Source organism: Enhydra lutris, unplaced genomic scaffold, assembly GCF_002288905.1.
Source record: "Enhydra lutris kenyoni isolate GAN:26980312 unplaced genomic scaffold, ASM228890v2 scaffoldscaffold49, whole genome shotgun sequence".
NCBI lineage: Eukaryota > Metazoa > Chordata > Mammalia > Carnivora > Mustelidae > Enhydra > Enhydra lutris.
The window spans coordinates 11806739-11833502 of record NW_019154133.1 but is presented as its reverse complement, the minus strand read 5'-3'; the positions used below and the strand labels follow the sequence as shown (position 1 = coordinate 11833502).

Below are 26764 nucleotides of genomic sequence, written 5' to 3'. Positions count from 1 at the left end.
TTCCTTTCATTGGTTTTTTTCTCCAAATACTTTATATAAGAAATCTCTGTTCTTATATTCTTCCAGAGCACTTTGCTGCTTCTAGCATGGCATTTTTAAAAATGTAACGTTTGTTAGGTTTGGCTATTTACAAAAATGCTCCTTGAGGATAGGGAAGAACCGTCCTATTCTCTGTATCCCTTCAGAACCTAAGACAACTTTATAATTAAGAGCTGCTCGATGAATACCTAATGGAATGTTGAGGAACATCTTTAAGCCCTCACTCATATTTGAAAGGAGAAGAAACTGTGTTTTCGGCCTTTCCTTCAATTAGGGAACAGGGTAATGAAATTTAATAGCAAGATTAAGGAATAAGTCTCAAGAGAAATGTGCTTCCTCGATAACCTTTATCAATATTAAAAGTGAGTCAGGGGAGGTAATTAGATGAACAAATGTACTGAAACAGACGCTTTAGGGAAAACATTAACTGGGAAACTGGAAAGCAAAGAGACTCCACAGAAAGAACATTCTTAGAATACTGAAAGGGAGAACATTTAAAATGTCATCAGGGATGGAAAAGAAAATAAACTGCACAAGTTGAAAATAATGTCAATGGTAAAGAAAATGAATTCTTACATTTGGGAGCCATTTTGCAATTCACAACGTGTTTTTTATATAAATTAGCTGGATTGAAACACATAACAAGCCTATTAGACACGGCAGTTTGGGGCTTTGAGCAAAGAGAAGAAAAGATGAGCAGGTGTGTGCTCTTGTGAAGTTGTAATTATGAGAATCTTGAAGTGGGTTTTTGTGCACATATTAACCAAAATGGCGACATTTACAAACACGGTGATAATGGAAGATTTAGAAACTAAGTGCTTCCTGAATATGGAGCGGATGGGGTAAATCGATTTTTCTCACTCCTATTCTTATTGAATAAAACATTTTAGTTCTTAATTGTATTTTCCAGATAATTTATATCTTACCGGTATCCAGAATGGGTTTAAGATAATGCACGAAATAAGTACACAATAACTATATGGAAATTTAAAAAAACGAATGACTACATTAGAAAAAAAATACTGAATTGGAAAAGGTAAAATAAAACCAGGAGACAGAGTGGTCAGCACATGTCTGCTCGCCCTAAGGTCTGCAGTCAATGGCACACAGAATTCTAAGACTCAGGGGTATATATAATGAGACTGTCAATTTTTCTATAGAAACCTAGGTATTTCTAGCACAGAGATGAGACAGAAATGCCTCCCAAGACTGCTTACTGAGAGGATGTTAGTGTGATGCCAGGAACATACCCTCATGGTAAAGGAAAACAACAGGTTTCATATGATTCTTACTTCTCGGGAGAACCACAGCAGACTTCATAGGGCTAACTCAGTAATTAGATTGCAGAGCTGGGCCGGGGGGCGGGGGGACCTTGCTTATTTTAAGGGTAAAACTGAAAATATCTAGAAGAATGAAGCTTTATGTGCCCTTCTGGTAGCTGACAGAAGCGAGTATCTCCTTGAGTGTTAAGAAGCAACGAGGTAAGATGTTATACTCCAAGTTACCTGAAGTGGAGCTCCTCTTGGTTGCTCAGTTGAGTGGAGACGGATATGTTTTACTAAGTTACCTGTGTTGAGAATAGAAACGATATTCTCTTATGAAAATAAAGGGACCTAACCAGGGAAGATTCCCATGTGGAAGTCCACAGCCGAAGGGAAAGTCTCACGATAGTCCTCAAAAAGCTGCTTGGGATTCTTATAGACCTACCAAGTAATAGGCTATCAAGCCTTCAAAATTATATGCCACAGAGTGTGACCATGACAATGTTATACTGGGAGATGTTTTAAGTGGGAGTTTTTGCGGTCTTGGACAAACAAACAAACAAATGAACAAAACCCAGAAATCTCAGCAAGGTCTTGAATAAATTACATTATACTATATTATATTATATTCTCAGTAAATATTACCTTATTAAAGAGGAGAACACTTAAAGGAATCTTAACAACTTTCAGTTATCAGCTAGAGAACTCTCCCATAGAAACTTGGGTAAAATAAACTAAACACAAGTAGACTTGTTGACTAATGTTATGGGATTAACCAGAAGTCAGAGATTAATAAATATTATTTGAACTAAGGTTAGAGAAATGTTAGACTTCTCTATCTGTATTCTACAACCATTACTTCCCTTTCACACCATCACTGATTGTGGTCTCCCTGGTAAATTAATTCTTCAGTCAAGGTCTAGTAACTAAATCAAGAGAGATTTCTCACTCCTGGAATACAGCCATTGTCTCCAGTACTCTGTGGACAACCTCATAGAAACTTCTATCATCCGTCCTCACACGTTTCAGCCTCTCCCAGTCATACTACGTGGAGGAAACTGGTCAACCACACTTCCGGGGCTTCAGCATCTGAAACAACTACAATGCACAATGCGCCCCGTTTCTTCCCTTCAAGATGGAAGAAAACACACTGACTCCCTATTGCCAGGGATCTTGCCCTTTTTGTCCCCCCTATATCCCCTGGGCCAGGCACAAGGCCTGGCACAGCTTAGCTTTTATAAATGTCTGCTAAACGCACACATGGAACAAATGAACACTTGAGGGCCCAGTGGGCGTCCGTCACTTTGCGGGCCACTTACATAACGTCATCCTCACATTCATCCCATACACATGAGCAGAGTTATCCTCATTTAATGAAAACTGATATGCTGAAGCGCTAAGTGACCTGCCCAGAGTAAATAATAGAGCCAGGATTCAAATCCAGGTTAGCCCAACCCCAAATCCTTAGCCACCACTCCTTTTTCTTAATTAATACCCTGAGGCGGTGCAGTCCCCAAGTTCACAGGTATCCCTTGTGGGGGTGGGGGTGGGTGGAGACTGGTTCTGAGACCATTATGATTGGGAAGCATGTCCATTATGTGCAGTTCTCGGTGGGTATTAGTATCAAAGGATCCGGAAAGACCTCAGGTACAGGGAAACCCTGATAATTTTAAACCTAACAATTTGTCTCCCTAACTGATCCTGCTTGTGAACTCATTAAGGGCTCTCTGTCCCCATCTTTCGCAGACAGCAGTGCTGCCCAGAGCAGTGGGGGAAAGACCACGCCACATCATGCTGCCTTCCAAGGCTGCCACTCCAGCGTGCCATTAGGAGACGCTGGCAAGGATGGGTGATGCCGCTTGGGAAAGATGTCGTTATTTCCAGATTCCTTATTCATAATCAGGAAAGTGAAGGTCTTCAGCAAAAGAACCTGTAAGGTCCCTTATAACTTTAAAATTCCCTACTGCCCAATGGCTTCATGATAAAGTTGCTCAGGTAGATTTGTAGAGACAAGAGAGTTGTCAATTTACAAATCAGCCATGTTTTATGTTTTTTGGTCTTTTGTTGTTGTTGTTGTTTTGAAAGAAAGAGTGCTTGAGAGCAGGTTGTACATGGGGAGGGGCAGAGGGAAAGAGAGAATCCCAAGCCGACTTTATCCCTAGTGTTGAGCCCAAGGTGGGGCTCGATGCCACCACCCTGAGATCATGACCTGAGCAGAAATCAAGAGCGGGTGCTTAACCAATTGAGCCTCTCAGGTTCCCCTGCTTTACATATATTTATATTGGTTTTTGGAACCCAGAAGCTATTCTCCACAGAGACAACGGAAGACGTGATTGCTAAATCAATCCATCATGTCAGTCAATAACGTGATTATCAAGTCAATCAATAACCCAGGTGATTACTGCACATACACATTGCAAAATATTAGAAAATTATACTCAAATATCAGCACTTACATAAAAGGGAACAACAGTAAAATCCGTCCTAACTACTGGTACTGAAGAAAATGCAGTTTTAATTTTATGAAGAGATACTTGATAAAGTTTCTGGAGGGGTCATATAAATATTTTTAAAAGTGTTAGAAGGTGACTGTACTAGATTAAGATGCCTACTTACACTTTAAGATGGATGGCTTCCCTTTTCCTTGATAAAATAATAGCATCACCCCTACACTTACTGCTCATCACCATGAGATCCAAGTGGAAAAAGAAGAAAGAACTTGGAAATGTAGAGAACCAGATCCTCCGGGAAGCATAGGGGACGGTAGAGATGTTGTGAGAAACTGTTCTCTAAGCAAGTCCATGACAGATAACTATTAAATAGGATAAAGAGGGAGTGGAGAGAGTGCACATTCAGGAAAAGCATGCATTTGGTTGTTGGGTTATTCAAGATATCTACAAACTGATCCTATAATTCAGGAAATACTATGGGGTGCCTGGGTGGCTCAGAGGGTTAAGCCTCTGCCTTGGGCTCAGGTCATGATCCTAGGGTCCTGGGATCAAGCCCCGCATTGGGCTCTCTGCTCAGTGGGGAGCCTGCTTCACCCCCGTCTCTGCCTGACTCTCTGCCTGCTTGTGATCTCTCTCTCTCTGTCAAATAAATAAATAAAATCTTAAAAAAAAAAAAAAAGAAAAGGAAATACTACAAGATACCTTAAATATACTATATACCACTTCTCTGTAATTTCAGACCTATACTATTTTGCAAGCAAAGAGAGCCTATTCAAATTATTTAACACATATTTAACTGAATATCTGCTAATACATGCCTTTGCTGAGTTCTTTGAATAATTTAAGAAAATGAACACCAGATCGTTTCTGCCTTTTCTTTGTTTACATTTCCATTATTTTGCTTATTTGAAACCTCAGACACAGTGGTTTCTGGAACCAGCCTGCCTGTCTAATTAAGAATACAAGTTTGGGGTGCCTGGGTGGCTCAGTGGGTTAAGCCTCTGCTTTTGGCTCAGGTCATGATCCCAGGGGCCTGGGATCGAGTCCCACATCGGGCTCTCTGCTCAGCAGAGAGCCTGCTTCTCCTCATCTCTCTCTGTCTCTCTGCCTACTTGTGATCTCTCTCTCTGTCAAATAAATAAAATCTTAAAAAAAAAAAAAAAAGAATTCAAGTTTGTAGTCAAGTTCTGGAGGTTAAATCCTCATGCTGCCATGGAACTCTCTACTTAGCTTATCCATCTGTAAAATGGGGATAATGATAACACTACCTATCTCTTGCAATTGGGTGAGAATGAACAAAGTTCACACATGAACAGTGCTTAGAAAAATGCCTGGCACATAGTGTGTACTCAAAAAAACCAGCTATTATTATACTTACTTATAAAATTCATATCAAAAATACCTATTAATTTTTCTCTGTATATTGTTAAGTAAAAAAGTAAGGGACAAAACAGTATGTATTCTATTCTCTTTAAGGAAAAAGAAAAATAACAAACTATACATACTTGAATGTGAAAAAAAAAAAAAAGTATCCGGGGCAAGTGCTTTGTATATGTTTATATAAGGAACAGGTATCCCTGGAAAATATACAAGGAACTCAGCTGAAAAAAACTGGCTACAAAAGATTAAGGGAATTTTATTCTTCTCTGTAAATCCTCCTATACTTTTATAATTTTGTCTCATTTTCATATGTTCTTTAGTAAACTGTAAAAATTCACTAAACTTAAATTTTTGGCTATCAAACTGGGACTAAAAATGATAGCCATCAATTCAATCTTTACTTATAAATTAATCCAAATAAATCACGGAGATGGAAGGTACAGCACAGGGAACATAGTCAATGGTATTTTGATAGTGGTGTATGGTGATAGATGGTAGCTACATTTGTGGGGAGCACAGCGAAATGTACAGACCTGTCAATTTACTATGTTGTACTCCCGAAACTCACGTAACATTGAGTATTAACAATATTTCAATAAAAATACATAAATAAAATTACACCGTCCCCAGAAAATAAATGAAAGTCAACCCAAAACTTACCCACTAAACAAATCAATCCAAATTAAATGAGGCACAGGTAACTTTGTATGTTCTTTTCTCAACCATCTCCAAAGAAAAAAAATTTATCAGTAAATGCTGATGTCCTCCAACTTAAACAAGGAAACTTATCACATTGATCTGTCTTGGTCCCACAGGATGCTTAAGGCTTTACAGAAAGAACGAATCAATTAGCTACTAAAGAAGATAAAGTAATAAACGGGAAGGACAGTAAACGAATTTAACTAGCTCAATGATATATGCTTTCTTATTTGGGGTAGTTATACACAAATCATATGTTAAGTATAAATAGAAGAAAGAATGACATATTTGAATCCACGCATACTAAAACGGACTCCAAACTGAAAAAATTAGTCAAACCAGTAATGAGGCACAAAATGGGAAAATTCTAAAACACTGAATTTTTCACTTTTTAGAAACACAATCCAAAACTCAAAGATAAGGCAGCCCACTTTTATGACTTTCCTCACAATACAAAATAAAAAATGAACTTTATTTTCAAGAATTTTATAATCTCATTAGGGTTAACACTGTTTCCTCTGGGGTGGGGGAGAAAAGCAAGAAAGCAAGCAGATGCCATCAAGACAAACAAACCCAACAACCCCACACAAACATCTGTTTTGTTTTCTCACATCGTAATAGCCTGACTATTTTAGACACAAATATTTGTTTTGCCGACAAATGTTTCCAGAATGTTAGTTAAAACTGTTTCAGTAAAAGAGTTTATTTTTGAGCTGAACAAATTGCAAACTTCTCCAAAGTCCACAAGGCATCAGCGAAAAAGAGCAAGTATGGCCTAAAGATTTTCAGAACTGCTCACTCGGCAAAATGGAGCAATTGAGACCCATGCTGTTGCAAACCTCAGGATCATTTCTGCAGTGGACAGATGTAGGAGTGTTCGGTTATAGAGACGTGGCCCAAATTTCCTGCGTTTATAAGGCAGACGGCCTGCAGTTTCGTTTTTCATCCTGTCACACTGAATTCCTGTGAGAGCTCAGAGTTCCCCTGCAACTTTGCACAAGAATGTTCCCGGTTTTCAGGCGCTTTGCTCTACTTTCGTGTGCCTTGGCAAGGATCAAAGAAGCAGAGGGAACAAATGGTTTCCCATGCATATTGAATTCCCTCTTATACTGATTTTTCCTCTGTCACTTGAAATTCAATATCGGCAAGATTCCCGTACATCACCTTAACCAGTAAATCGTCTGCATGTAGTCAGAGCATGAAAAGGTAGACTTCAACCGTCTACCTTTTTGGTAAGAATTCAAATGAACAAATCCTTTGAAAACCTGACTTTTCTATAGCATGCATACCAAAACTCATTCCTAATGAACAAATAACTAGTTTTATTTTGCATTCACCTAAAATATTTTATTTCCCATTTATTTACTCTTTTCTCTCTGATGGCTTTGTAGTATTTCAAAAGTAAAATGTTATAGGTGATTAGTCCTTCCACAAAAATTTGGCCTCAAAATTCTCAATTAACTCAATAATATTTATAGTTTATTGAGCATGTAAGAGCTATGTACCTCATTTTCCTCATCTGTAAAATGGGGACAAATAGTACTACACCTCATGGTTATATTATAAGATTACATGTAATGTAAAGTTCTAAAAACATCAATTACATTTGTACTATGTATTATTATTACGATAGCTGTCGTAATTATTATGAAATGTTCTAAGATTTTTGACAAAAAATATGTGTTCAAGCCAAATTGTTTAAGCAAAGTAAATGAATTATAAATAAGTTCATATTTTGATCATATAAGGAGAAATCATACAATAAAAAATATTTTTAAAGAATGGCTTAAGTACTTTTCTAAGAAAGTCAAGTTAGAAAACTCCTTCATGACAATTATTCTCAAATGGTAGTTAAATAGTTTTTATCACCTTTTTGAAAAAATGTATTTGGTTACTTTGCTAATAATACGCCTTAAAATTTTTAGGGTTTAATATAAGAAAATAGCATTCATCACATATCAGTGGCTAAGAGATGATACTATGTGAATTCAGATACTATCAAAAAAGAAAAACATCCTAAAATGCTTTTTTCTTTTTTCTTACCTCTATATGTTTTTGAACATAGAAGAAAACCATTTGCTTTGTAAAGAATTGTTTCAAAAAAGAAATTTAAAAGAAATTTCAAATGAAACCCATCACTTAAAATTTAATGTAACCATGGGTTTAACTGTGATATGGTCTTACAAGACTTAGAATGGAATAAAAAAAGAAAAAGAATTGATTCTGATAAAAATTTTCTCTTACAGATACTGGAATTTGAATTTGCCATGAAATACTCTTCTTCTCAGAAACTAAATACATTTCTAACAACAGAAAGCCATTTAATTGGAAAGATATGAAAAATTGGACAGCTGTCACAAATAATACATACTGTACTGCTATCAAGTTTCTAATATTTTTCTCCAATAAAATGTTTATAAATATATAACTCTTCAAAGGGGAGGAGTTTGATGATAATGGAAATAAAAATATTTTGACCTAAATAAAAATAAATAGAAATATTAAATTTTGTGGGATACAACAAAAACAATACTTAGAGGAACTTGATAGCACTTACGCATGTATTAGCAGGGAAGAAAGATTTAAAACCAACAACCTAAACTTCAAGCTTTAGGAAACTAGAAAAGGAAGACCAAGTTAAATCAAAATAAAGCAGAAGAAATAGTAAAAATCAGAGAAGTCAATGAAATTGAAAATAGGAAAATGATAAAGAAAAATCAATGAAATGGAAAGTTGGCTCCTGAAAAGATCAATAAAATTGATAAATCTCCAGCTAGGCTAACCAAAGCAAAAAAAAAAAAAAAAAAAAAAGAAGACACAAATCATTAATATCAGAAGTGAAAAGGCCATCACTAGCAATCCCTTAGACATTAAATGGATAATAAAAGAGCATTATGAATAACTCTATACGCATCAATTATAATGGTAAGAACCATTCCTTGAAAGACAATCTACTCACACAGAGAGAAATAGATAATCTGAATAGCTTTATATCTATTAAAAAAATTTAATCAATAATTAACCTTTCAAAACAGAAAGTACTAGGCCTAGATGGGTTCACTGGTGAATTCTACCAAATATTTAGTAAATAAATGATACTAATTTTTTACAATCTGTCTCAGAAAATAGAAGCAGTTAAAAACATTTCCTAATTTAGTCTATGAGGTCGCTATTACCCTAATACCAACACCAGACAAAGACATTATAAGAAATGGAAACCCCAGGCCAATATAGCTCATGAACATAGATGCAAAGATTCTTAAAATATTAGCAAAACTGAATCCAACAATGTATAAAAGATTAATACACCATGACCAAGTGGGATTTATTCCAGGTAAGAAAAGCTGGTTCCACATTTAAAAATCAAATAATGTAATTCATCATATCAACAGGCTAAGGAAGACAAATCATATGATCATATCAACAGTGCAGAAAAAGCACTGAACACAATCCAACACATATTCATGATACAAACTCTCAGCAAACTAGGGGCAGAGGAAAACGTCCTCAAGCTGATAAAAAAATATCTACAAAGAACATGTAGCTAACAACACACTTAATGGTGAGAAACCAGAAGTTTTCATGGGAACAAGACAAGGATGTCTCCTCACCACTCCTGTTCAACACTGTATTGAAAGTCCTGGCTGATGCAATAAGATAAGAAAAGGAAAACAAATGATATTCAGAATAGGAAGAAAGGCATAAATCTGTCTTCATTCAAAAATGACATAACTGTTTACGTAAAAAAGGAAATACCAAAGAATCAACATGAAAAACTTCTGGAACTCATAAGTGATCATAGTGAAGTTTCAGGACACAATATACAAAAGTCAACTGCTTTCCTAGATACCTGCAATGAGCAATTGGAATTTGAATGAAAAACATTATATGATTTATTAGTACCAAAAAAGAAAGATAAATCTAAAAATATGTATAAAATCTATATGAGGAAAACTATAGGACTCTGATGAAAAAGTAAATTAATGGAGAGATATTCCATGTACATGGATAGGAAGATTCAATATTGTCAAGATTCAATATTTTCAGTTCTTTCCAATTTGATCTATAGATTCAATGCAATTCTAAACCAAATCTAAGTAAGTTAGTTGATGGATACTGACAAGCTGACTTTAAAGTTTATGTGGAAAGGCAAAAGACCCAGAATAGCCAACACAAAATTGAAGAACACAGTTAGAAGAGTGATACTCCCCATCTAAAAGACTTATTCAAAGTTACAATAATCAAGATAATGTGGTAATAGGAAAAGAATAGACAAATAGATCAATGAAAGAGAACAGAGAGCCCAGAAATAGACCCACACAAAGTTTGCCAACTGATCTTTGACAAAGAAGTAATAAAGCAAATGGAGCAAAAGATAGACTTTTCGACAAATGGTGCTACAAACACTGAGCAACCACATGCAAAAATAAATAAATAAGTAAAAAGGAATCTAGAAACTGACCTCTACTTTTCACAAAAATTAACTCAAAAAGGATCAGAGACCTAAACTGAAATAGCAAAACTATGAAATTGTAGATTACATAGGAAACAAACTAGGTGACCTTGGGCTAGGCAATGAGTTTCTAGATATAAAACAAAAAGCATAGTCCATGAAAGAGAAAAACGCCTAAAATTGACTTGATTCAAATTAAAAACTTAAGCTCTTTGAAAGATACTGTTAAGAAATTAAAAAGACAAGCCACAGAATAGGAGAAAGAACTTATCTTATAAAGGACTTGTATCTAAAACATACAAGAACTCTTAAAACTCAATAATAAGAAAACAAGCTCATTAAAAAGTGGGTACAAGATTTGAACAGGCACCTTACCAAAGAAGATATACAGAGCAAACAAGCATATGAAAACATACACAACATAATATTTCATTAAGGGAATGCAAATTAAAACAACTAGATACTGCTACATACCTATTAGAATGGCCAAAATCTGAAATCCTGATGACACCAAATGTTGACGAGGTTGTGAACAACAGGATTCTCATTCGTTGCTTATTGGTTCACAAAATGGTGTACACTTTGGAGGACAATTTGACAATTCCTTATAAAACTAAACATATTCTTATAATACAATTCAGTGATCACGCGGCTAGGTATTTACCACCCAAGTGATTTGAAAATTTATGTCTATACAAAAAAAGTTGAGCATAAATATTTATAGTAGCTTTATTTATAATTGCCAAAATTGGAAGCAACCAAGATGGCTTTCAGTGGGGCAGGGGGAGGCTAGCATTGCTAGTTGAGGGGTAGGTGTGATTTTCTTGAGCCCAGTAAGTAAATTACACTGTTGCTAAATAATCAGATAAACCTCACCATATTTCTCAAGGTAGGTGAATACTTACATATTTCCACCAGAAGATGTAAATTTTATTTTATTAAGATAGTCAAAACATGACTAACAAACTCATTTTTTAAAATAAAGATTTATTTATGTATTTGAAAGAGAACATGTGAGACAGCCAGGGTGGTGGTGGGGTGGGGTAGGGGAGACAAAGGGAGAAGGAGAATCTCAAGCAGACTCCCCATTGAGCATGGAGCCTGATGCAGGGCTGAATCCCATGACCCTGAGATCGTGACCTGAACCGAAATCAAGAGTCAGACACTTAACTGACTGAGCCACCCAGGTGCCCCAAAATCATTTTATTTATTTATTTATAAAAAGAATTTTTTTTATTTGACAGATCACAAGTAGGCAGAGAGGCAGGCAGAAAGAGAGAGGAGGAGGATGCAGGCTCCCAGCTGAGCAGAGAGCCGGATGTGAGGCTCGATCCCAGGACTCTGGGATCATGACCTGAGCCGAAGGCAGAGGCTTTAACCACTGAGCCACCCAGGCGCCCCCCCCCCAAATAATTTTTAAAAATGAATGCAAAGGATTTAAATTGCCAAGAGTAGATCTTAAAAGTTCTCATTACAAGGGAAAAAATCTGCAACTACATATGCTTGTGGATGTTAACTGGACTTACTGCAGTGAACATTTCACAATACGTACAAATATCATATCATGTTGACACCTGAAACTAATCTAATGTTAAATATCAATTATATCTCAACAAAAAAAAGTTGCTGTTTTTAGTTTTTAAAATGAATTGAAATTTTAAGATTAAACTTTCATGTTCAAGTTATATTATTTTGAATGTATTACACATATCTACGCAAAGGAGACTATAGTTTTCAATATTTAATTATAAACACATTAAAATAATTTTTGAACTTAAGATTCACGAGGAGATACATGTTTCTAAGTGATACTGCTTAATACCATAGACTTAAAAGCTAGCTATTCTTCATAACTTTAAAAATGCATAACACCAAATAATCAGTCCTTATATGTATGGCCTGAAAAATCCTTGCCAGATTATCTTTACATATTCATTATGACCTAACAATTCCATGAACAATACAAGGACAGGTATTATAAAGCACGGGAGGAAGCCACATGTATACATTGTGCATTCATTCTGTACTGTATAATTCCTTGAAACTGAAAGGCAGAACCTTGGCCATACAGAAGACCAGATCATACCTAGAGTCTAATTTTCCAATGTAGAAAATAATGACCTTAAACCTAATAGACTATTAAAAGAAAAACATCTGAAATTATTTCAACAAAATAGACATGATTTTAACCATTTTTTATTTCTATCATAAGACAAAAACATTAGGTTATATGTTATAAATCATTGATTCCTTCTAATTCTTCAATGGTTTTATGGATTCTATCATTCAAAACTTCCTTTTTATCAAAGACCAGTCTACAATCTTACATAATTAGTAAGAAAGGAAAATTAACACCAAAAGACTTAGGCGGAATCCACAGTTATACTGTAAATATAAATAATCAAATGAACCCAAACCTCTAAAATCAGACTAACTCTTCCTTGAATTTCTCAAGTAATCTACATTTCTTTTTAATGTGGAAACTCCCTGAACCTTCTACTTCATAAGGAAGGGTGATCCATACATTTATTTAGTGGGAAGTGGTAAATAAAGAAACTTGAAAAATATTATTTTCTCCCCAGTTCAATTCATTCTTATGCTGTAGCCATACACTGAAATTGAAATGAGTACCTGAAACACTAAGCACTGATTCAAATAAAATCTAAAATAAATAATTTAATATTGAAAATCATATAGACATTTTGAGGGGCGCCTGGGTGGCTCAGTTGTTAAGCATCTGCCTTCGGCTCAGGTCATGATCCCAGAGTCCTGTGATCGAGTCCCACATCGGACTCCCTGCTCGGCAGGAAACCTGCTTCTCCCTCTCCCACTCCCCCCGCTTGTATTCCCTCTCTCACTGTGTCTGTCAACTAAATAAATAAAATCTTTTAAAAAAATCATATAGGCATTTTGAAAATCATACTTTTGCATTGTTTCCTACATGACAGGGCTTTGTGCCTAGCCCTCCCCACTCTTTCACTTGGTACGCCTTTGATAAATAAAATTCACTTAAAATAATGGCACATTTCAGAGACAAACTTTTCTGATAGGACTAAATTGGTATTTTTCAGAAAGAGCTAATCAACCTTAATTTTTAAAAAAACATGATTAAGTTTTCACTACTTTGTTTTGTACTGTACTCTTCCCAATCAAAATGTCATGATGAATTAAGTAAAATTACTCTGCGGTCTTTTCTCATTCTGTTATTCCACAAATCCTGAAGAGTTTCTCCACTTGTTCACATAGCTATTCTAATTCAAAGTTCTTGTTAGTCCTCAAGAAGTTGGGATGACCCAGATGGCTCATACGAATACATGAGATCTCTCTGAGATTGGGACAAGCCATTATCTTTCCTCATGATGCGATATGAAATTAATGGAAGTGGAGAGAAAACTCTGTAACAACTTCTATAATAAATCCAATTTTTGACAGCAATTATATAGATGCTAACTCTAAAGGACTTGTATACTAGATTCTGTGAATACTGTATTTACACATGTGAATGGAGTAAAAAATATACCAAGCTACTTTTTAAAAAATAAAGGGAAACAGATTGCGATAATCAAAGATTAGAATGTTTGGAATTGAACTGTGCAGAAATAGTATTTATAGTTCACTGGAATACAAGTTTAAGAATGATGTAACTTCCTGCTGTAGAACAAAATAGTGTTCGTCTACATTTAAGAAAAAATGTGAAACACTAAAACCTGAAAGGAGATTTTTTTTTCTTATGGGGGACATCTGGTAATATTTGCAAGACAAATCTATAGTCAAGATTGAAATTAGCACCTGTTCCATAAAATTCGTTTTCATGATTTAAAATAACCAACTAGAATTAACACACTATGATCGCATTGTGATAGAAGTGTATTTCAGCGGAAGACCATTTTAACCTGGCTTGTAGCAAAGAGCAGGCTTTGGCTCTAAAAATAAAAGGCAAAAGGAAGCAAACTCTGCAATTGTTTGAGGATAATAGCTCACTTCATAATCCATGAAAGGAGAGACTACATTTTTAATAGGACAAAGGTGAGACGTACAAGAGAAAATATAAGAAATACAGGTAAGGATCAATTCAGGAAATTAAGCCAACGATATTAAGAGTTTCAGAGAAAAAAAACTAAAGGAGGGAAAGAAATGTCAAAAACTTGGTAGGAAAATTTCCAGAGATGGAGAGATGTTCACTGGAAAGGGCCTATCGAGGTTTGTGCAGAAGTATGAAAATTCTCATGCCTTATGAAATTCAGAGTAGGACTTGAGTGGGAAGGGTGAGCCAGAGGAATCATGATTTTCCATTATTAACTCTGATTTTTTATTTTATTTTGGAGAAACATTAAATATTTAATGATAATAAACATTGAATTTGAGGTAATATTTATTTTCATATTCAATACATGGGCAAATATTTATAATTATAGTTAATAATTATAGCTCAATATTTCTAATTATGTATCCAAAACACCGTCTCTCTTGAAAATTGAGTATATTTACAACTAACTAAAATCTCAGTTTCAAGGGCTTTTGAAGTTACATAATTTATACTGAAATTTTTCAGCAAATAAAAATAAATAAAGTTAATGCCACAATCCTGCTGTTGGACTTACATGTAGGCTGCGCCAAAACTTGCCAAAACTATGAAACCGCTGCATGAATATAGGACTGTCAAAAAATGCATTTAAACCACCAGAAATCTAGCCTGCAGGATTAATAAAGTGCACATAGTTACCTGCTGTGGGATCTGTAACCGCTTGGCTGGTGATGCCAGATGGTGGCTCCTGAAGCTGGTAAGTGGCGTTTGTGGACGGTGTGGTCGGGCTGGTGTTGCTGCTCGTCATATAATGGGCTGGATACGGGGAGCTATTATAATACTGTGCATACTGACCCTGGCCGAAGCTCGGATAAGACGGGTAGTCCTACCAAATCAAACCACACAAGAGTAATCCATCAGAGAATGTTGCTGCTTATTACTCCCTTTTCAAAGTATAACTATGTTTGTATTTCTGGGTCTTCTCTGAATTCACAAAGGGGCACACAAGTACACGCAGACAAAGTGCCCAGACTTGCCAACAAATCTGACGTAAGATCAGACACACTCTCCCTATGCCTTCTAGTCCATGATGCATGACCAGGTAAAATGAAATGAATCCAAAAACCAAACGCTCACCATGGAAGACTCTTAAAGTGATTTTTAAAAGAAAAAAATATATGTATTTTAAAAGGCTTAGGTAAAATGTCACTCACAGTAGAATATAGACAGATCTTTCTTTATATAAGAAAATCATCTCGCATTTAAAAAAAAAAATCTCTCAAGTTAAACTGGCTTTTAAAATTACCTGCTGTGAGCTGTTAAATCCAGAGGAATTTGTGAGTGAATTATTTCCTGTATATAATCCTGATGATGTTGTAAAACTGCTACCTGAAACAAAATGAAAAGAAATATGGTTGAAAAAATATGCAAGAATAATGTACCTGTAAGAAATCATTATTTAGATAACACAGAGTTGAAATTCATTGCAAATGCATTTGGTTTCTCTTCAAAACCAGAATCCACCACCATGACAAAAACAGTGTTTTCTTAAAATCGTTGACAATTTTAGTTCCACCATATTGCAAAACATTAAAGAGTAGAGAGATTTAAATTTCTAAGGACATGAGTAACTCATATAAAATTATGGGCAAAACGATACATTTGTGCAAAAAAATATTAGACACTGGGCTTTCCATTTTGGTTTGTGAGACACGCCAGGATTTTTTCATGGCTTTACATTAAATATGCTTAATGAAAAATGATGGGACCTGATCAAAGGATCTTGAAAGTTCTTGCAGGCTCAAAAACTACAACTACTTTCAAATACTTTCAGACCTGTGCTTGTCACTATAATGGCCTACTGAAAAAGCTGATTATTTCATTACACAGAAGAATAAATGGCAGCCCTTAAAGTATTTGATAAGACAAGGACCAAAGAGGGACATGATCAATGTTTTATGTATTACATGTGCTCTCTAGGTAAATTCTATTTGCTGAATGTCTACATGTGTTCAACAATAAACAGTAGGCACTGGGCAGGATACAAACATAAAAGCAAATCTCCATTCCCTCTCTTGTTTTATTTATTTATTGTTAAACTACTCAAAGCAACACTTTCATTTCATTTTATTTTTGAGAGAGAGTGTGTGCATGTGAGTGGCAGGGAGAGGGAGAAGAAGAGTCGTAAGCAGGCTCTATGCCCAATGCTGAGCTTGAGACGGGGCTTGATTCCGAGATCCTGAGATTTTAAACCGACGGTGAAATCAAGAGTCCGACGCTTAGCCAACTGAGCCATCCTGGTGCCTCAATAATATGCTATTTCTGATGATCATATTAGCAAAGATTTTGAAAATATGAGGGATTGGTAAATGTGTAAACCAAGGCATCCATACGCTACAAAGCAGGAATTTACGTACAAACTTTCTGGCTGGTCTCTTTGGTCAGTGATAAATAACTTAGCCCGACATTTGCTGTAAGAAAAGAATGCATGGATTTATACAAAGAGATCATTAGCAAAGATGTTCTTCAGTGCTGTTTTTAATAACATAAGAAGCATTCCCAAATCCTTAATACATGTAATTCAGGAAAGGGAATATTATGAAGACATTGAAATGGTATCATAATGATGTTTAATTACATGGAAAATTTCTTCATATTATTTTGCTAGAGTAAAAATGAAAACAAGGAAAATGTTTTGATGATTTCATCTGGAATATTTTTGAAAGCATACAACATTTTTAAAAAGCACAAAAATCTCAGAAACATTATCTATGGAAGGGCATAGCCGTTGGTCACATAATATTCAAGAAGCCAAGGCACATTTCAGACTTTTCGACCCAGAAGCTGTGTTGCTTCTATAAACAGAAAAACCTTTTCTTTTAATTAAAATTTTATGGCCAATGAATGTGTTGGCAGTTGAAGGAGAAAGTCTTCAGTGTGAACTAGCTCTTCACAGATGCTTTCAGGTATGGTGCACGTGTGAATCCAAGCCAATTACTTATTTGCTACTCAACAGTTAAGTACTACCTCAAGAGTCAGAAAACAGGGTTTCCAGTCATCACTTACAAGCTGTTTGGACTTTGGACAAATCACCCAACCACTCTAAGATCTAACTTGCCCATCCATGAAAACTCTACTTCGTAAGGTTCTTCAACAGATCAAGTGAGGTAATGTTTTGGAAAGCATCATGCCCGATCTACAACAGCGCACCAGTGTTAGAAGCTGTTACTGTTTATCTCAGTAAACATTTCTCAAATTCTCCACTGCATTTCTGTATCTTTTCTCTCTCCTTACTTTCCCAAACTAGATAAATAGGACTTAATCTCTTTGCATATCTAAAATTCTTTTCCTACTTATTTATCAGACATCTCTGAACTTTGAAAACCTGATACAAGCCTTTGTTATTTTTATTAAGGGAAAATATTTCCTAAGATAGTTTCAAATTTGGTTATCACAGACTCATATTTGAGGTTTCTTTCTTTGTGACTTTCAGGAATACCAATTGTTCAAAGTTCCCATAACACCCATCACAGATAAGCAAAGAGCTCCCGCACTAATATTTATTCTGCCATGAAAACTGGGGCTTCAGGCAAGCTTCCCCTATTACTGTCATTAGCATGGGACAATCACAAACTTCTAAACATATATTAAGTGCTGGACTCGTGGTGGTAATTACATGGGGATAAAAGAATGACTGAGACATAGTTTGGGACCTCACAGGACTTATCAGGATGACATCAGTTTTGTTTTTTTTTTTTAAGTACTGGACCTCATGGGCATGTGACTCACTCTGTATTTATCAGCAAATAATTAATCAATATTGATATTTTATATATAAAGCAAACTTACACTGAACAGCGTAAACTTGCCTTGTAAAAATAAAATTTAAATTTCTTTTGGATAAGAGTGCAATATCAATACTTTTTTAAACTTTACTATATACATTTAATAGGAAACATTACTTTGGGTTATGACTTGTTACTTTCATTTAAAACTGCACATTTCTAGGTTATGACTTGCTACTTTCATTTATACTACACATTTTTGAACAATAAATACTGACCTCAACAATCCCTATCCACCAAGAAAATGAGTACGATATAGAAAATATATTTTTAAAATGGGTGTTTTCATTCCATAAGTTATTCCCTGGAACAGAGTAGAAAAGGCCACGGAAGCTATATTGGCACATAAGGCCACTGAGGTATGACCAAGTAAATCACAATTCAGTACTTGAAATGGTACCCAAGTGACTTTCCAGACTTAATGCTACTTCTAAGGCTATACATTAGCTGGAGTTCAACATAAGTTATAGTCATTTACTGGCTGACAGCTGGCTGAGATTCCATTCCATTTAGTACACTGCAGCAGGCATAATGGCACTCCTGAGGCCTAGGAGACTTAATGCAACTTCCAAAAGGGTCTAAGTTACTTCAGGGAGAGGGGTACATACTAGGGACTCAGGCTCAGGCAATACTCATTTTTCACCACCAGCATTGGATCTGTAGGGCCACACCACCTGCCTTCACGTAGGACTTAGGCAAAGAGGGCAGCTAACTTTCAGTCTAGGCCACCAGCACTGGCTTTCTGCAACAGCCTCCTTTACTGGTTTCCTGCCCATTTTCCGGCCCCCTCCAGTTCATTTTCCACAAAGGTAGAATATTTTCTCTAATGTGCATATCTGATCTTCTCACTCCCCTGTTTTTTTTTTTTTTTTTTTTTAACGTAACTGTTAGTGGCTTCCTCTTGCCCTCAGGATAAAATTCAAACTCCTTCCCAGAGCTTATTTATTAGACCCTGGTCTGGTTCCAGTCTATCTTTCGGACTTCTCTGGTTTCATCCCAGGAACCTCAACCCAATCCAGCCAGATACACATTCCAACCTAACTTCACACAAATGAAGCAACGTGTGGTTCTCTTAAGGCGGCTTTTTGCACCTCTTACTTCCTCCCCATTGTATCCTGACTAATATCTCATCAACTTCATAACTCAGCATGGACTAGAAACCTTTCTTCTCAAACACCTTCCCCAAATTCCCCTCTTCTCTTTCCTCCTAAGCCTGGATTACTGAATCTCCTGTCTGTCTGTCTACCTACCTACCTACCTCCGTAATGTATACATAGTATTATATAAATTTATATATATTTTGATACATTATATATTTCTATTATATAAATTTATATATAACTTACATGTATAACATATATTTATATATTTACATTAGTACGTTTGTGTATAATTTATTGTATAAATTTATAAAATAGGCACACAAATTTATATATATTTATATACATCTAGGACTACTCATCAGTGTTTTAAGCTAATTAGTATTAATTAGAAAATTGATACAAATCAAATACTCGTCATGTTTTTTTATAAGATTTTATTTAATTTGTGAGAACACACTTGCATGAAGGAGAGGAAAGGGGATGGGAGAGGGAGAGGCAAACTCTCCATTGAGCACAGAGCCCATGTGGACAGAGCTTGATCTCAGGGCCTTGAGATCATGATCTGAGTCTAAATCAAGAGTGGGACACAACCGACTGAGCCAGCCTCAAATAATAATTACATTTAAACTCATTAGTCCCTTCCCTATTAAACAGGCTAAAAAGAAATCTTAGAGCTTATAGAATTGGATGTTTGTAGTCAACCCATACAAACATAACCAGAATACAAAATAGAGTAACAGTAAAGATGGACAATGTCCCTGAGTACTTACTATGTGCTAGGAGTGTGTTCCTCTGTTATATGCTTTATCTAAACCCAACAGCTTGATACTATAGGCAGTATTAATATTCCCACTTTGCAAATAAGGAAACAGAGGGTTAGGTCAAGATCATACAGCTTTAATGGGGTAAAAGTGAAATTTGAACCCAGCTCCGTCTGGTTTCAGAGTCTACACAATGCTCTCTCACAACCTCTTACCTTCTCTATATAGCTTTATAGAAGCCCTGAAATTCACTCTAGTTTTCTACAGGACTAAGAAAAACATCAGAAGCAAAATAGATGTGCATAAGTACAACTGATAGCACTTAAAGGTTACTGAGCGCTGGCTCTGAGCCAGTAGTTTCCATGTTACAGCTCCCTGGGCCCTCCTAACTGCCTCATGAGAGGAGAACTTACACCCCACTTTACAGATGGGCAAACCACCAAAGATTATGAAGAGTATCCAGGGCCACCTGGCCCCAGAGGCTATGTTCCTAATCCCCACAGTAGATTACCTCTCAAAGCAATTGGGACCAGGGTGGTGGGGAGGAGAGAGGGGTTGGAGAAGATCTTGGAAAAAAATTATTTTTTAGCATATCCAACCTACAGCCACATGCCAGGCAATTGTCGGGAGGTGTCTGTTAAAAGGCACATATCTACACCCCGCATTAGACAGAGGAATCACCAACCATCTCACTGAGGTAGAAGAGGGAGGGTTTGACCTAAAAAGCCACAGGTTTATCAAACTCCTCAAGTACCTGCGACTGTATTTTATACCAGTTCAGCGGGTGTTTCCATAGTCGCTTCAGAAACATGTAACCAGTACAGGCTTGCTTTTTTCCTCTAAGAAAGGAATCACACTCACCAAGCATTTCTAGAGTAGAAGTTTAAGGAGACTGTTTAGGGAAAGTTTGGGTCCTTAAGCTGTGGGAGAGCTCGTAAAAGGAGGTGAGGGTTCCAAGGCGACAGCTGATCCCAGGCAGATCTGGTGCCCATACCACCCGATGAATTTCACCAGGTCAGAACACCAGAAAGCAATGGCAACAGAACCACCACAATGCTCCTGAGAAAGTTTCAGTGTGTCACTGCGAAACCCACCTCCTACCCTGAGCAGCCCCGGCAGGAGAGGCGCGTTTGTGGAGAAGGCTGCCCTACCCCAGGCTTGAACATGGATGCCGGAGGGGGAGAGAGGGCAAGATGTGACGAGGGAAAACAGACCTCCTTTGTCCGTTTGAGGATCCATCTGCTGCGAGTTTCTATTTGATTCATGAGTCTTCACTTTTACCTTAGGTCAGAGAACTAGACTTAATATTCAGAATTTCTTTATCAAAACAACTAAAAAGTATTCTCCTTCCTAGAGACAAACCACTATACGTGAAAAGCCACTTCTAGGTAAATAAAAGAGCAAATATATTGTGTAATAAAATGCTGTGTATTTTATATAACAGAACGTTACAAAAATTCGCCAAAGTAGAAGGAATTCCCACTTAGAACTCATTTCTTAATTAGGGAGTATGACAGGGATAGGTTCCAGTGAAGGTCCAGTAATGCACAGTATTAATTCTTGGTACAGTTTGGAATTAAGTCACACTCCAAGCGGGGCGGCAGTGGAGGAAACTTGCTACCCAGTTGTTAAGACAAAAATCTTATCTACTTAAATAGTTCACTATTGTGAAAAATCATAGCGATACTTTTTTTGGCAGGGAGGGGAAAAGAAAAGAACACTGAGATCATTTTTCCTTTCAGAACACCTCTAAGACACAAAGCTACTCAAGGGAATGAAAGCACCAGGTTAGTTTGGGAAGGAAAATATAACTGCACAAAACAAACAAACAAACAAAAAACAAGTAGTGTGTTTCTGGCATGCAGTGAGGGAAAAGTGCCCAAAGGAGAAGTTCAGAGAGTGAAATGTTCTTAGAAAAGCAGGGGGAGAGATGAGAAGTAGATGAAAGAAGTTTCTTGATCATTTAAGAAAAGATTAACAGTTCAGGGAAAGACATGGCATTCTTCAACTGAAAAACCCAAGAATGTGGACACTGAACATGCCAATAGGAACATGTTGTGGCCCAGGAAACGTTAGAGGGTGGAGGGGGTGGGGGGAAGCTGTCACACATGTAAGGACATGTATGTGCATATAACTGGGCCTGGAGAAGGGACATGGGGTTTGGGGAGGAGAGTTTGGGATGGATCCTGCCTAAGCTTCTTCATCCACAGTCCGCTCTATTAATTCAGGACAAGATCCCTGGGATCCTGGAAACACATCAGACTCATTCTTCTGGAATGAGAGGAGAAAGCTCCTCTCCTCTCATGCTTCCGTCTAATAGTCTGTTTCTCATCATCCTGGAAGGCCTGGTTCAAGTCCTAGCTTTCCAATAAGCTTTCCCTGACAAGTCTTCTCTGCATGGATTTCTCTTTCTGGGAATCCCAGCTTGCTAACGGAAGCCACGGAATTTGCCTCTTTGCTAGTCTTGCTTCTATCCTTTGTTCCTTAGATTCCTGTGTGGTATTTCTCCTGCCTGCCTCACATGGAGACGGATAAGCCATGGCTGATTCATGCCTTTGAGGGTTTCATCCAGGCTCATGTGAGAACCAGTGCTTGAGAATTTTAGTTCAGTGTGGTAAGTGACAAAAGGACCCGGTAATAATACACCTGTCCTAAAAATCAGGTGTATGGACTGGAGGAAGACTTTTAATCACTTTTTTTTTTTTTTTTTTTTTGGTGATGATGATGGTAATTATGGGCACTTTGGAAGGGCAACTTGAAAGCCGATAGACATCACAAGAGAAAAACTTGTTTCAACTTCCTTATTTGTTCAGCAGTGAAAAAAAGAGGGAGAGGAGAAACAAATTAATAACAGCTTATTTCTCAGATTTTATCTAAAGAACACACACTTTAGTGGTTTTTTTTTCCTTAAACTAAATGGTGTATAAAGGCTTATCTTCAAACACTAGATTACAGACACTACTTTAGATTTAAATTAAAGAAAATTAAATTCAGGCTTGAATAAACATCCTTCTGGAAGGATTTAAAATATTTCTAAATCTCCAAAAAGAAAATCTATCAGAGTTTTAAATCAAGTAAGATTTTTAAAATTTATTTTTAAGTTTTATTTATTTGAGAGAGAGCATGAGTTGGGGGGGAGGGGTAGAGGAAGAAGCAGACTCCCCGCTGAACAGGGAGGCGGATGTGGGGGCTCAATTCCAGGATCCTGGGATCATGATCTGAGCCAAACCAACCACTTAACAGACTGAGCCACCCAGGTGCCCTCTGTTTTGTTTTGCTTTTTAAATGATCAAACAAGATTTTAAACTGATTAAACTTCATGGATTTTGAACAGCTCATAAAATCTCACCGGTTTCAGATGTTCAGTACCCCTGGATCCCAGAGATGGTACAAGGATGTCATATCCCTATAAATACCACACAGGTGTCCTAATAGAACACTGATCTTACCACACAAACATGGGCCTCCTAAGAGGCTATTATTAGCTCAGATATTGGCATCCCGTGGGTATATAATGAAATTAAGAGTCTTGCTTGCATATGAGAAATTTTATATTCAGAATGCAATAATATTCTGTTTTTACAGTCCATTTATATTTTGGTATTTCCACCCCATTTTTTCTCTGGTTATTTCCACCATCAGACGGTGAGGTAGCTGAGGCAGGGATCCTTCTCCTTTGCCAAGAAGCAGGGTGAAGCTACTTTCTCTCGTGCAAAAGGATTCTCAGTTAGGGAAGGACCACTGTCTCCACTTTCAGGTCACTGTACCATGCCATACCCCACCGTTCAGATTTTCTGATTCAGTGACTTTGAAAGTGAATTGTATATTCTGAAAAGTGGTCTTAATTTCTGGTTACACTAACATCGCAGACGGTAGAGACAAAGGCACCTGAAAAATTTAATGAATACATTTGCCATCAAACCATCTCATTTCTAAAAGATTTCCTCCTTAGAACTCTCCTGTAGGCTAGCAAGTATTTTGAAAAGCCCTTTATATAAAGATGCCCACAGACCATGGATCACAAAGATTTTGCTTTCCTCTTGTCACTGTCAGGGGTTCCTACAGAGAAGGGTGGTGGTCTCCTCAACCGTAACAAACATGAAACAGTCTTGCTAGAAAGCCCGGTGTGGGCCACGTCATTCTATAGGTACTAAGCAACTATAGTTTAAAAATAAGCCAACCTCTCAGAACCTTGATTAATAAACCCCTACGAAGTTAGCATGTTAAGAACATAGTTGATATTGACACACTCCATAATTTAAAGTATCGAAGTTTCGGATGTGATTTAACCTGGAGAATACTGCCCAACTAGAACTTCAAAACGCTTAGGAAAAGAAAAGGCTAACTAACATGTAGGTCAAAGGTCTACTTCACAGAGAACAAGGACTCACATTAAAAACCAGAATCCCAGCCAACCTAAGAATGCTGGGACCTGCTGGGGCCTGTCTGTACTCCCCATGTCTGAGAGTGTTTCCTAGCACTTCCTCGGCAAGCAGGATGCTATTTGCCCCTCGTGTATTTTCACAGAAGTCCATTTGCTTTCCTTCTCTGGCCTCTTTGCCATGGGCTATGTCCATCATCGGGCGCGATCTATGTGGCAGAAGTTAGTTCAACTCCCCAGGGACAAGCCTCTGAAAGCCAGATGGGTTATTTAATACCAAAGTTTTCCCCCTTTCTTACAAGAAGGACTTTCAGCGACCAAGCTTTCCTTTTTATCCCGGTAACAGTTTTTATATTCCAAAGAGCGTTTTTAACTTAGGCAATAAGAACTGGAAAGCCTTTGCGTTTACCTTTCTTGATCTAGTTCTATATACTTTAACAATCCCTATAAAAAACAAATTGGGTACTGATCACTGATGACTTATGGCAACAGCTGGATTTCAACAAAATTTGGTACAATTTTCAATACCCTTTAGTTGAAATAACACAAAAATGCCAAAAAAGATAAAATGGAACATTACTTTAAAAAAATCAACGTAAGCATAAAAAAGTCCTAGAATGCAAAAAAGGCCATGAACTAAAATATCAATGTGAGTGGACTGGCAAAGAAATTAAGGAGAAATTCTGAACACCAGCGCAAGCTGCAGGAGTGATTCCGCAGTTCTAACTGTAACATGTCCTTTCATGTCAGAAAGTATAAACCTCAACTGCTTTTATCATAGAAGATTCTAAAAAAAGTTTCCTTAAAACCATGCAGTTTGGAGTTTGCTATTTTTTTCTTTTTGAAAAATACCATTTCTATGGGCAATGAAAAACTTTCAAAGTACATTTTACTAAGCAATTTTGAGCTTCTAAATGACTCGTACACGGAAACACTTCAGCTATATGTTTAAAAAGCCCTGGACGGGCAGAACAAAGGAAACAAGGATGGTTTCCCTCATTAGGTTATTATTAGATCATTTCCACTGGATAATGAGCCCCAGATAAGGCAGTGTGGAAAGCTGCACAATAGTGAGCCCTGCCACGTACCTTTTAACAAACCCCTGCCCTCCTTTTTTTCTTCCTCACGGGTTTAAACCCCAATCTCTTTAACAGAATGAACAACACCATATACAAAGAGGCAGTCAGAATTTGTGTTATTTTCTTCTCTAAGTGAGAGCAATAAAGCCTAAGGAAAATAAACAAAGCAAAGTTTCCAGAGCCCTCCGGTTTTCAGGCGTGTGTATCTGGGTAGCCCCTCCTATCTATCACGGCCAATCCTGACACCTTCCTGGTGCAGAATGACAGGAATGCCCCGCACCACAACCACTATTCTGGGGCAATAAAACACTCAGAAAAGCACTGGATACCCCCACTCTCATTCTGTGATGTCCCCAACCAGCTCCTCCAACGAGCATGAACACAAGGGAAGATTGCTTTGAACAAACCACGATCATATACTAACCAAGATTTTTATTATGCTAAATTCCAAAATCACTTCTCCAAATGGAGAGAGCGAGGGTCCTCAATCTTAATCTCTAACCTTCTTTGTGGCATTGACCTCTCCACCTTTAACAGACATTTGCATATTCTATAACTGATACCAGAGATGAAAATATGAGTAAAGACGATGACTGCCTGTAACCATTAAGAATCAACGGGACTAAGTTATTATGGAACACTGGGTTTTCCGCAAAGCTGAGGTTCAGTTCATTGAACCGGTCTGATCTTAGTTTTTTTGTGTGTGTGAAAATGTTTACTCTTCCTTACCTTAAATAAACTGCCAAACAAACTGTCATTTTCTGTATGTGACTCACCCTCCGAATTATGAATGCGGTTTCTTCTTTTCTGTGCTGGATAGAACTCTGAGCCTATGCTGTATGGAATGCAGGGGCAAAGGAAGGGCGAAGCAAACAACTCTGGAACGTGTGTTTAAAAAAAAAATAACAGTTTGATTTCAGGTCAATTGCCTTTTGTACATAAAAGCGTGAATAAAACCAGTTTATGACAAACTGAGCAGATATTCTGGGAAATTGGTCAGTAAGCCAAACGTCGAAGCAGTTTCTCCTGGGAGGATTTTTATATGGACACATACCTACTCATACATACTCCTCCTCCCCCCAACACACACAGGCACACACAACACCCCCGCTTCACCATCTCAGTGCCGTCAGACTGGCCAGCAGCACTGGAAACACTCCCTACACCACCTGCCTCACTGACCCAAAGTCTCCAGGCACCCTACGTCCATTCACACTCATCCATTCAGCTAATTTGCACAGACTTTGTCAATGGTGTGTGATGGAAAACCTCCTCACACAATTCCAAA

The 26764-nt window shown here is 37.1% G+C and overlaps 1 protein-coding gene across 8 annotated transcripts in view; it reads right to left on the bottom strand.

The window, feature by feature from the left end:
- Positions 1-26764, bottom strand: part of LOC111156802 (EYA transcriptional coactivator and phosphatase 1) — a 171193-nt gene that overhangs the window by 91935 nt on the left and 52494 nt on the right. For 4 of the 8 annotated variants that reach the window (XM_022517864.1, XM_022517868.1, XM_022517866.1 and 1 more), the window contains 2 exons: positions 15614-15696; positions 15007-15193 (listed from right to left, as the gene is read on the bottom strand). In XM_022517864.1, the coding sequence (XP_022373572.1) occupies positions 15007-15193; positions 15614-15696 (270 nt within the window). Of the gene's footprint in view, positions 1-2373; positions 2382-3493; positions 3498-9457; positions 9475-15006; positions 15194-15613; positions 15697-22662; positions 22668-26764 lie in introns of all 8 variants that reach the window. The other 4 variants (XM_022517867.1, XM_022517869.1, XM_022517872.1 and 1 more) reach the window with 3 other exon arrangements.